This window comes from Diadema antillarum, unplaced genomic scaffold, assembly GCF_040938485.1.
Source record: "Diadema antillarum isolate AM-2024a unplaced genomic scaffold, OU_Dant_1.0 seq00000069_RagTag, whole genome shotgun sequence".
NCBI lineage: Eukaryota > Metazoa > Echinodermata > Echinoidea > Diadematoida > Diadematidae > Diadema > Diadema antillarum.
The window spans coordinates 1191611-1204827 of record NW_027271168.1 but is presented as its reverse complement, the minus strand read 5'-3'; the positions used below and the strand labels follow the sequence as shown (position 1 = coordinate 1204827).

The window sequence follows — 13217 nt, the reverse complement described above, 5'->3', positions numbered from 1 at the left end:
AGGTATTATGTCACCTTTGCGCATTTTGTAAATTTTTAAAACTATATCGTCGAATGTTATGTTGTAAACTTAATTGAATTGTCTTCGGAATAAATGGTACTGATGTGTTCTGAACTGTGCGCCCTGCTAAATGTTCCTCTAGTTCCGTAGGTATTACATAAATCAGTGCCATCATCACTCAATGTATGTTGTTCTTATGATAAAACTGTTATTAATGTCAATAACATCATCATCATCATCATCATCATTAATGCAGTATACATCGAATTATAATGTAAGGGTTGGACTCGAGTACTTGTACCAAAGTATTGCTGTTTAAAAACTAAATTTGGAATGCAAGTTTGGGCAAACAACGATACTCGAGCTATCATGGTCAATCTACTACATCGCTGTATAACTGTACTGTTGTAGTATTAGAATACAATCAAAATCTAATTGATAAATGTGAAGATCTTATGAAAATTCAAACCCAAATTGGTCAAGGCGTGACACTCCCTCAGATGTCTTTCCTGTGTTGGACAATGTATTTGTTTGTTTGGTCGCTTGCTTGCTTGTTCTTACAAAGTGCGAATCTAATTCAAAGAGTAATTATTTTGATTCCAGTGTTATAAGTATTATTGATCCTTTAAATGAAGATGTGACCTTTGACCATGTTAACACAGCAATACGAACGTGCTGCCTGACACAGTAACTATTTATTCAAATACTGATAAAAACGACATGGCAGAATATTTTGTCATCAGATGTTAACTTTCACAGCTGGTAAGATAATATTTTAACCACAATGATATCAAGTCTTATTGCCCTTTGTCTGTGACGAGAGTACGGCAAACGCACGGAAGAACTCGCTCTACACGTACCACTGAACCATTTTTACACACACGTATATATACGAGTATACACAATACAGAAAGCAATTTTTTTTTTGGCGATGACGGGACTGTTGCTGATTATCTTCGGACTGGTGTCGGCGACCTACGCCGGCCCGGTGGTGGACACCGTGTATGGACCCGTGGAAGGTGATTCTTTACCAAATTCTTATCACTTATTCCCCTCCCAGCATTTAAGACTATTGCTGTATGGTACCGCAGTGGTAACATTGCTCAAACATAGAATCTGTAGTTTTCACCTGTAAAATCGTCGGAGGTTGACGCACAAAATATTGTATGCCAACTCATTAAAACTTTAAGAGTTGCCCCATTCCTTGGAGAATGGAAATCTAGGAAGGTTATACCATTAGTACTAATGTTATTAAAGCACTGTCAATTTCAAAGTGTTATTTTACTTGAGTTAGTATAAAAGATATGAGTATTCTGACATGTAATGTTGCTTGTCCGATTTTATACGCAGTTTTTCTAATGTAATCACCAGTATATTGCGAAATTAGTTCATATTAAAGGATGGTTGATAAATATAAATAAAGAGTTCATCGTTGTCGAAACTGTCACAGGTAAATACAACTTTTGGATGTGTCTAGGGAACTCTTTTTCTATAATCACCAGTATGTATCACATACTTGTTTATTTTCTTTGAACAAAAATCAATGAGTGATAACAGCATGAAGACAATGACTTCTCCGTTGTCTTCATGAACATCAGACGAAAGATGGCTCAATATGGACTACCAAACAAGTCTTATATTATCTTAAAATATTACAATTATCATGATAATTAATTGCTATTGAATTTCTATTACAGGAGTTGAAAAAGAGAATATTTTCATGATCGTGACGATTTGAATCTTGCTACGGAATATTACAATAATCATGATAATTAATTGCTATTGAATCACTCTAACATGACATTTAAAGAAAGACTCTTTTCATGGTCAGGACCATCTTAATCTTGCTGAAGGTGAATGTCCCGTATCACTGTAGGATATTAACATCATCAGCAACACTCCAACACAACAACATCAGCAACAACAACAGCAGCAGCCGTAGCAACAATAACATCAAACAACAAAACGATAACACAATTAACCGAAGCTGATTCTTGCAGCTGCAGCTGCAGCTGCAGCAACAACTACAACAACAGCTGCAACAACAGCAGCAGCCGCAGCAACATCAAACAAACAACAACAACATGATAACACAGTCAACCGAATCTGATTCCTGCAGCTGAGAAAGGCTTCTAAACGTATTCAACCCGAACAAGTAAAGTAACTGTCTGTATGCATAATTTACATACCTTTGTGTGGATGTCACTCAGGTCTCACGGAGCACTTAACGGAAGAATCTTTCATCGGCGTCGACAGCGACTTCGACGTCTTCCTCGGCATCCCGTTCGCCAAGCCTCCCGTGGGCGACCTCCGTTTCGCCAACCCGGAGCGGCCGGACCCTTGGAGCGAAAACTACGACGCCACGTATTACCGGCCCATGTGTCTGCAGATGTTACCGGGAGTGCTGTCGGGCGGCGTTGACGAGGATTGTCTCTACCTCAACGTCTATGCACCAAGCCCCATGGTAAATAGCCAAAAAGAGAGATTTAAACCAGAAAGTCCAGCCAGGAGAGCACGAAACTTTCGCCAAGGCAGCTAATTTCTCCCCAAAGTCAAGGCAAATGTACTGTAAAAAAAAATTATCACGAACCCTGTAAGGTTGGGTGATTTTCGTTATTCCGAAGGTTCACTATTCTGAAGGCTCGTTTTATCGAAAGTTCGTTAATCCGAAAATAAAGAAAGGTCACTTATTCCCAAGGTTCATTACTCGGAAAATGAAAAGAAGGTGCGTACTAACAAACCTTCGAAATAACGAACCTTATTTTATTTTCGGATTACCGAACCTTCGAAATATAACAAACCTTCGAAATAATGAGCTGTCGACGTAAATTCAAACAATATGGAAAAGAAAATTCAGAAACTTTGCCAGTATCATGTCCAGACATTGTATTGTTTCAAGACCTGTGTGAACTTGCCCTTTTTTATAAATCATCCAGAACTTCTCTTAAGGGGTTTGACCCTGGGTTGACATAAGTGCCCCTGACTCGTAATGAGAGAGACTCTTTGAAAAATTCCTGGATCCCGATAATGAAAATAATAATTTCTTCACTACACCATTTCTTATCTTCTCTAGAGATTCTGTTCAAATCCGTTCACTATTCTTTCCTTAAGTTTGCAAATACAAACGACAAAAACAGACGAACAATGAGAAAGATAGAAGAGAGAGAGAGAGAGAGAGAGAGAGAGAGGGAGGGAGAGAGAGAGGGGGAGATGATATACAGATAAAGTGAGAGAGGAATTAGCAAAATACAGTATATTGATTTTGTGGTAGAATGCATAGATTTATGCTTCTCATAGTATTTGAAACACAGGGTACGCAAAATTTTTCGTTAACTTTTTAATCATAATGATCAGGGATGTGAGACGAAATGAATGATCAATCTTCTATGTCAATCTTTTCCACCTCTAGCCCACCAATGCAGCTGTGATGGTTTGGATACACGGTGGTGCGTACAATGTAGGCACCGGAGGTCGAGCGCTGTATGGTGGCGTGCCTCTAGCTGCCGTAGGGGGCGTCATCGTGGTTACCGTCAACTATCGTCTTGGCTCGCTAGGATTTTTGAGTACAGGTCAGACTCAAAAAACTTACTCCAAGAATCTATTCATCTATTTTCGTCTTTAAAGGAGAGACATAAGACGATTACTTTTTCTCTTCACATTGTTCTCATTTTAGTCGCATCCATTAGTGAAAGTTCCCTTGTACCCGTTGTTGATTTGTTATGGTGCACTTATTACCTTGTCTATCTAAAAATAAACATTGTCTTAGCTTGTACTGATAACTCTGACTGCTTTGAAAGTTCATTAGTTATGCATCGTCTGGTGAGTACTTCATACTGCATCACTGTTGTATGAAACGTTTAGTAGACTAAGACTAATCAATATTGATATTTTAGAATACTTGGTAGACCATGAATTAAAAAACAAAACCGAAGCCCACTAACATTGACTTAGTCTTGTTGCGAATCATTGACCAAGTTGATTCCATATCAAATTTAAATTACTCGTGAGACTTTTAAACATATAACAAGAGTAAAGATATGGAAAAGTAAATAATCTAAGTCAAATATTAGTAACATCAAAGATTATAATCATCACTATATTGGGGAAGGCACTACACCATACCTTCGGTCCAAAATCAGAATAAAACTGACAAATTGCATTTTCTTTCTCACCTCTGAGAACTTTGAAAGTTGGTGACAGGAACTTATGACCCGTAATCGCCAAGAATCAAAAGGGCCTATTAAGAAAGGAACCTCACATGTACCATTGTTGGCAGACCTAACTTCATCTCTGCAATCTTTTTGACTGTTTGCAGGGGACGAGGCTGCCATGGGGAACTTTGGCTCGTTTGACCAAGTGATGGCGCTGCGTTGGGTGCAAGAAAACATTGCCAGTAAGTCTGATTGCCTATGTGTCTCTGAATTCGGTGCATTTCTGTTTTAAGTCTCATGTGCGACCTTTTTAAATATCATTTCGGAGAGTGTGACTAGTGGTTTTGCAAAACGTAATTCATCAAATGTTCTGTTAGCAATAAGTGTTTCGTAATCCAAGCATGTTTGGAATTTCTTGTACGGTGAATCGTATACAAGTTCTGTACACATGAAAGATTGAAAACTGTATAGTTCTCATTATGACAACATCAGTTTGTCTTGTTATCAAATTTTTAGTTAAAGCATGTACATGTATGCTCGATTGTGCAACAGCATGTCAATTAATTTGTGAATACTTGTTTTGATGTACTTATAATGAAGTACGTCCGTTCTTTCACACTGTCCCAACTGCTTCCCATAGTCAGACTGCTTATCTTAGCAAACTCCTCTCTAACCGAACCTTAGATTTCGGCGGTGATCCGTCCAGAGTGACAATATTCGGCGAGAGTGCTGGTGGTACAAGCGTCGGCCTTCATGTAGTTTCCAAGGAAAGTCAGGATTTGTTCCAGTCGGCCATTATGCAGGTAGACCTTAAAGAAATAAGAAACCTTAATGGTCTGTTCGATTGGACTTACTTGTGAGAATCACGGTGATTCATCTGAATCACGCCTTTAGCTGATGAAGTGACTCGGATGAGTCACGAAACTGTATTCTCTATGATTTTTACAAGTAAGTCAAGACGAACATATTTAATTTACACTTTACTATCATTCTACCTGGATGAATCAAAATCTATATCGATATAACCCAGGGAATTTACCCTGCACACATCCAGTGTCACGAAAGCAATAGATCACAACTGGATCTGCCATATATCAAGGCGATAGTAAGACCAATTATTACAATTTAAAGCGTCAACTTGGAATAAAGCACTTAGCAATATCTCTTTGTGTGTATTAGTATTAGTGTATTACTGTGTATTAGTATGTGTGAGTGTGTATGTGTGTGTGATGTTATCTGTTTTATCATAATGTTTGTAAGGTGTTTGTGCCTTGGAAGTGCTTACGCGTGTGTCGATGCATTTTAGCCAATTTGCTACGATTGATGATAGTCCCAGGCAATGGTATTCATAAACGTAACTGAATATTCTGTATGGCGTAGTGAAGGCGAAGAAGAGTTCATCAACTCAGTTATAACTACATGGACCTAATGACTCTTGCGTTAAGGTTGATATTGTGTCTGTCTGGGGGGTGTTTCATCAACTTAGTCAATGCTGACAAGTTGTCAGCGCTGACAATTTTAGCAAAATCCTTGGTTTTAATTGGCTGAGATGCTCTGGTCACTGACTGTTACTATGGTTATTGTCAGAGACTGACAACTTGTCAGCGCTGACTAACTTGATGAAACACCCCCAGGTAGCTATAACTTCCTGTAGTTCTTATTAGCCTGGGAACTATGATAGTTTTTTTTTTCTCTCTCTCTCTACAGAGCGGCAGCACGCTAACACCCTTTGCCTTCAATCCCGACATCGACGCCGCTCGCAGCGAGGCATTCAAGCTCGGAGAGAACGTCGGCTGCTCGACGTCGTCGAGTTCGGATCTGGTGGACTGCTTGAGGACCAAGTCGGCAGTGGATGTGTTGGTCGGTGGACTGAAGGTAAATGGGAGTACGACCACTCATATACTCGGTCTGTCGGTGAGGGCGTCTGTAGCTCACTATTGAACGAACACATGATAATAAAATCTCAATTAAAACATAAAAGCGTGAAACATTATAATCAGCATAAACATAAAAGACAACGAGCATAGTTAGACAAAACTAAAACATTTCATCTGTTTTCCCCTAACTTGCTATTTACGCCTGAGTTTCATACAGAAAGCAATATGTAAACATTAGTAGTTTATAAAGTTGTAGTAGTCGACCATTTTTTAATATGAGAGGTCTCCGTGTGTTTTGACGCGTCTGGCATACCTCTCATCTACTAAACAACTAATCTGAAAAATGTTTTGAGAAACCAAATCCCATCTAGGTCCTTAACCTTCACTACATGTTCCTCTCAGTTCGCCATCCTGTCCGCACCCGTGGTCGACAACCGGTTCCTCACCGGCAATCCCCAAGACCTTCTGGAGTCTGGCGACTTCAAGCACCGTAACATCCTGCTAGGTAGCAACCATGACGAAGGTACTGCCTGGGCTCTCTCCGTCTATCCAGACTACACTCTCTCGCGGACGGCGCCGCACATGAGTCGCGCCGACTACGACGAGCACCGCGACGACAACATTGACGGCGTCGTCAACGACATCATACTGGACGCCATGGACCAGCAGTACATTGACTGGAGCGTCGCCGACGACCCAAATGCGGACTATCTTCAGCAATACGTGAATGAGGTAACATCGTTTAATCTGTGATTTTTCCTTTCATGACCTAGAATATCTGCTAATGATAAGATATTCATCACTCAATAATAGTGATAATAATGTGGTCTTCTTTATCCAGGGTAGCCTCTTCAGTGTTGTCACTCTTCTACCAGACTGTTCTGCCATTGTCATAACCCTATAGCATTAGCAGGTACCCATTTATACACTTGGGTCGAGAGGGACATGGTGGGTAAAAACATCTTGTCCAAGGATGTAAGCACTGGACTGGATTCTAACTCGGGTCCTACGACTGGGAGTCGGGAGTCTTATCCACTATGCCACAGTGTCCCTACTGTATATGACTTTATGACCTTTGAAATTATTACTAATTAAAGGGTGTGTACAGTTCTGGTCGAGGTGAAGATTTAGCTTTTAACGTTTTGCGAGATATTCAGAAACTACTCTATGAGATGTCAAAGAGCATGCAGTTCTAAGGGGTATCAAAAGTTTATTCGATGAAAATCGGTTTTGAAATGGCTGAGATATCCAAAAACAACGTGAAACAAAGATATCCTAATAAAGTTGGGGCATGTCGCCTTTTATTATTAGCACTTTTTTGGATATCTCAGCCATTTGAAAACCAATTTTCATGAAATAAACGTTGAATCCTTATCGAAATTACATGCTCTTTAATATTTCATAAGAGGCTTTTCATTATCTCACTTAGGAATGTTCAAAACATGAATCCCTACCTCAACCAGTACTGTACAGTCCCTTTAAGGACCTCTACTATTGCTGATGCTACTAATATCATACGACAACAATTGATTATTTTTGAAATGATATCGAAAATGATACATGAAATACATTTTGAAGATACTGATTATGGTAATTATAGTGGTAACTTTGATTAATATCTTGAATACAACAATCCTTGAAAACAACGTATGCTGTTATTATGTAAAACCTAGTCGTTGGTGTCAACTATGCACAGATGTAGAATTATGATAACTCTCTCGTACATCTCTTTCTCTCTCGTTCTGTTTATGTCTGTCTCTGTCTGTCTGTCTGTCTGTCTGTCTGTCTGTTTGTATCTCTCTCCCTCTGTCTTTCTGAACTTACCTCAGATCACCGACCAGTCGTTCGCGGCTCCGGCCGACGCTTTGGCCCGAGCCTTTTATCAGCACGGCGCGGGCCAGGCTTACCTCTACGAGATGACCCACGTGCCCTCCGTGTCCATGTACAGCTACAGCCTGATCGGCCCCCGCTGGCTTGGCGTGACCCACGGGGAGGAGATACCCTTCGTCTTCGGCTGGGCCTTCATACCCGAGGTACAGCAGTATCGACGCAACCTGAAAGACGACGAGCTAGAATTCATGGTGAAGATGATGCAGTACTGGACCAACTTTGCAAAGACAGGGTGAGCTATGGAAGAATGCTCTCAATTAGAGTAGCAAAGTGTGATGTCATTATCATTCATCGCCATAGTAACTGGTTCTTAGCAACCCCATCTGCTCCAAATATCTGTAAACACTATTGTTGATCCCCCACAAGCAGTTAGATAAACTTATAAACCGTGAGTCTATTATTAAAGATATCGTTTACCATTGGGAGCAGTGATTTCAAAATTATCACATTTGATGCATATGTGTAATTCACTTGCATCACAAAACATCCTACCATATAAAAATTTCGCAATGAAGCCTAAAATATAATATCACTTTTTTTTTCTCAATAAACAATTACTGTAGACGGTTTATTCTAGAAAAAAAAAATCATTATAACTATTGTTCATATTTTGCATATTTCACAATACTTAACAATTGATTATACTGATTAACATTTCTACATTGGTTGTTTCTATCCCTAACTCACTATTTTGAAGCACTAAAGCTGGGTTTTTGTTTCATCTGCAAATGGTAAACAATGTCTTTAAAGCTATACCGCTTAAAAATCGATAACGAGAATAGTAATTACACCCACTTTGCCTTGTTTTACTGGATTCATAAATCCAACAATTTCCTACCTTGACAGTGCTTGATCAGAAGAACGTTTAGCACGAAGAGTTACTTCTTTATGATAAAAATACCACGGCAAAATTCGAACCCTTCACTTTCGAATTGGCCACGTAAAACGTTTATCCTACAGACAACAACACCTCTCTTTCTCAAGAAAGACAGAGAATTAAATGGATAGTGGTGGAAGAGGGCGCTATAAGATAAAAACAAAGTACTCAAAATTTAACAGGGCGATATTACTCACAAACGTACTCGTGGTCTGCTCGCAGGGCAAATTAATGTATTTGAAATTAAAACATTGATTCATGTTGCCCTCGGCTTTATGATCGCAAAAAACAACAACGAAACAACATAGAAACAGACAAAATAAAACACACACACAACCCGGAACGGAACAATATAATCCTCCTCATCACCACCACTTCCACTACTTCCTCCAGAACATAAAAGTCTGTTCAAAAATTAGAAGACGATATTCAGACGACAATTTCAGTCTGTAGTATGTAACTTTCTCCCTTTTAGGACAAAGGAAAATAGAAAGAGAGATTGCAGGAAAATACAACGAATCACACATGACCCTCTAAGAACCCTTTTCAAGAAAGAACAATATCTTTACATTGGCCGGATTAGGCGACCCAAGCCTTCCGCACTGTTGTGTCTGGCACACTTCGCACAATCTGAAAGTGTGCCATCGAGGTTATCTTTTTATTATGAATGCGCCCATGTCTAATGCTGGCTGGAGCCACCTGAATAGCATTAACATTGATATAGGTTATAATATATGGAAGTGCGAAGAAACGTGGTGCGATAAAATATGCATAAAGAATAGGCTGGCCATGCATCCCTATATCTGCAATGAAATCTAGTTAAGAACTGAAAGCTTTCTTGAGCAAGAAACAAACCAAAAAATGCGAAAATCCAAATACGCCACTTCCAGTAGTTGGAAGCTAAATATGTCGAACAGCGCCCCCTCCATTTTGTCAGGTTCGGAAACAAGTGCTGATAAGATCTACTGCAGTTATTTTTCAGAGTACATAGAAATATAAGCTTACTAGGAATAACATGGCAATTCCTCACTCAACTAATGAATGTAAAAGTTTCTCTACGTTTTCTTTCAAACTGTATGTCAATTTTGGTTGCTTGCTTCATTTACTAGTTTCGTTAAGACCTTTAAGACGTTTATTAGGTTGATTTCACACAAACCAAAATGCATGAGGTCTTGTAATATTTGACAACCGAAATCTGTACATAGTTTCTTCAGTTAGAATTTCATTCCGAAAACAACTAACAAATAATTAGACAGAAATGTGCATGGACTCATGCGGGTTTGTGTTAGGTGCTAGAGGTCATACGAACGTAATGAAATGATGGACCGCTTAAATTCCTTGTTGAAAATTTACTGATATTGTAACGTTGTTCATTACAAGTGACGGTTACAGCGTCACTATCTCAGCACTTCTTCCACCATCACTCACGCTCTTACTACTACAAATTTTTCAACAACAATTCTGCATAACAACAACAAAACAAACAGCAACGAAAACCCACAGCAATATCGACAACAGCTGCTACTATTCTCCTCCTCCTCCTCCTCCTCCTCGCCGTTGCTCTATCATCTTTGCTACTCTATACTATACTACTGCTACTACTATTGCTGCTGCTGCTGCTGCTACTACCACTATACTACTACTACTACTACTACTACTACTACTCCTACTACTACTACTACTACTACTACTACTACTACTACTACTACTACTACTACAACTACAACTACTACTATAAACTACTACTACTGCTACTACTACTATTACTACTACTACTCACTACTACTACTACTACTACTACTACTACTACTACAACTACAACTACTACTATAAACTACTACTAATCACTACTACTACTACTACTACTACTGCTGCTGCTGCTGCTGCTGCATCTGTTATACTACAGGTGAAAGTAGTGTTTCAGAATTGAGGCTTGGATCTCCCCCATGAATGCCCCATCAATGTAATGATTTGCAAAACATGGTCATGTTTGAGTTTTTAACGGCAAATTGCTCTGTTTAAACCCCTCGTCTTTTCTGCATACAAATTTTCCAAGGTGTTTGATATCTAACAAACGTCGGTATAATTATATAGGTGGTTATTAAGAGGTGTAAAAACTTTGACATTGATTCCGATGTTTCCAAGGAAGGCGAGGATTGTGTCGGGGATCGGTGAAGGAGGAAAATAGGGATGGGAGGTGTAAATATCCTTTACTTATCGAGTTTATGTTTATTTGTTGGGTGTTGTTTTTTTTTTTTTTAGGGGAGGGGTGTACACACCACTCAACTACATGCACTAGAATGAACTGGGAAAAAATTAATTGGTTTTGCTGACTTCCTCCTTAATTGCCTGCGTGATTAATGGCTAAGCACATAAATGACAGTGATAACTATAGGGCGGCATCTTTCCGTTAATGAAGCACATGCTGCCGTATACAGTTCTGGATGATCAGATTCGCTAACTAGCGTGGAGAATGGGCAAGTGATATCGTAATCATCCCTTTTTGTGTTCAGTATAATTGATCCTACATTGTCTTTCCTATTGCCAAGCATGCTCTACATGTGCTGTCATATCGATGGAAAAGTTTCCAGAGAAGAAAGAAAAAAAAATTAGTATCTGCACAATTATGTAGAAACAAATTTCTCTGTTTAAATATCCCATGTGCGTCTACCTAGAGCTACGTTGAACGAGGTTCTTAAAAATCACGCAATTAATCACTAAGAACAGTTTAAAGGTAACTTTTACGAAATATTAAATGTTTTTACTACCCTATATATTTCAAATGGGACTTAACTTATACTGTTGGTAACCGCACGCACTGTACGTGTAACATTTACCTGCATGACTCCATGTTTCATTTTTGCGACTGTCATTTTCTATTTCATGCACAGATTTTGACACATAGTTGAGTAAATGTGTAGTACAAGACCTTCGGGTCATGGTCTGATGGTAATTAAGTTTACCTTTTGCCCAAAGCAACTCCGTTGATTGTATCACAATCTAATTTTCCACTTCTGCCTATTTTGCTCCTCTGTTATGATGAATCGAAATATTGCTTTGTGACTTTCTATGTATAAACATTGTCTGAAGTGCCGAATAGATAGATAATCAGAAAGTAAATTTTAGACTCTAACTCTGCTCTGGCCCCAACGAAATATCACTCTGTCATTTGACGAAATTGGAGGTTCATCACCTGATCATAATATTTCTTTCAATTTTTCTCACTGTCTCGAACACATAGGGACCCTAACTCTGCCGATCTGCCAAACTGGCCGGCTTTCACTGTGCCCGAGTTGGAGTACATGGTTCTTGAACCAGACCTCCGCTCCGACCGAGCTCTGCGGGCGGACACGGCGGCTTTCTGGAATGGCCTTGTGCCCAAACTCGCCGCCTCCTAGCAAAAAAAAGGTGAGCACCGCGAAATATGAAATTAGGCTCAGGATCTCCGCAATCTGAATTGCAGATTGTTTTGCTTGATCATTACTACCAACGAACTGACTGTTCAGATGAATTCACCTAATCGAACCATGCGCCGATTAAATTATTCCATTCGATTTAATTCATCATTAATTGTACTAATGTTTTTGCCGTTGAAAGTATGTATCATAATACGTATATTTCAATCACAGAATATTTCGTATCATATTTTACGCATTGGATTCTGTAACAACATGCAAAAAATAAAAATAAAGACACACCAAAAGTAAACTGGATTTATGTGTCAATGTAATCTGACACATGATGGGTAAGATGTCTAGTTTTGACGTTGCAGCATTTCCAAGGGTCATGACAACGACGAGAATTTCTTCAACATTCGATCAATTTTGTCGTATATACTGCAGTGGTTGGACAGTGGCCCTACAACCAGAAAGTCGGAATTATCAGACGATAGACCAAGATTTAATTACAATATTACGATACATTTACCACATGGGTTTTGAAGCCATGGTTTAACACTCTCTTCGTCGGATTTTGCGAAAAGATATTAGGCCCTACATTTATCACACATTTATTGTGACTACAATTTAGTAAAAACAGGAGGAAGATCAAACCTCTCTCTCTCCCTAAATATCCTTACTCTGAGGTTCGACTGAATCCCATGAATTTCTAAAGAAAGCTACTACAATGACAGCAACAAAGCCCCGCTGGACAGAACACAGTGTCCCACAGTGTGAGAACCACAGTGTGAACACAGTGTGAAATCTCTCACACTGTTAAATTTGAGCGTTTTATCAGTGTGAACACAATGTGAGTCTTCAATTCAACAGTGTGAAACAATAAAACATTACTATGTGAACACTCTGTAAAAACCACACCAAAGTGTGAAATCATCTTCACAATGTCAGATTCGAGCGTTTTCACATAGTCGACTATATGAACACGCTGTGAAGACACTGTGTACACACTTTTGGACACTGTGTT

At 39.2% G+C, this 13217-nt stretch overlaps 1 protein-coding gene across 1 annotated transcript; it reads left to right on the top strand.

The window, feature by feature from the left end:
* The first annotated feature begins 931 nt into the window (after window positions 1–931).
* Window positions 932–12193, top strand: LOC139725962 (acetylcholinesterase-like). Its single transcript, XM_071637045.1, has 9 exons — window positions 932–1019; window positions 2211–2464; window positions 3410–3569; window positions 4316–4393; window positions 4836–4954; window positions 5859–6026; window positions 6431–6760; window positions 7858–8150; window positions 12037–12193. Exons 1-9 carry the CDS (start codon window positions 932–934, stop codon window positions 12191–12193), a joined length of 1647 nt encoding a protein of 548 aa, XP_071493146.1.
* Window positions 12194–13217: the final 1024 nt, after the last annotated feature.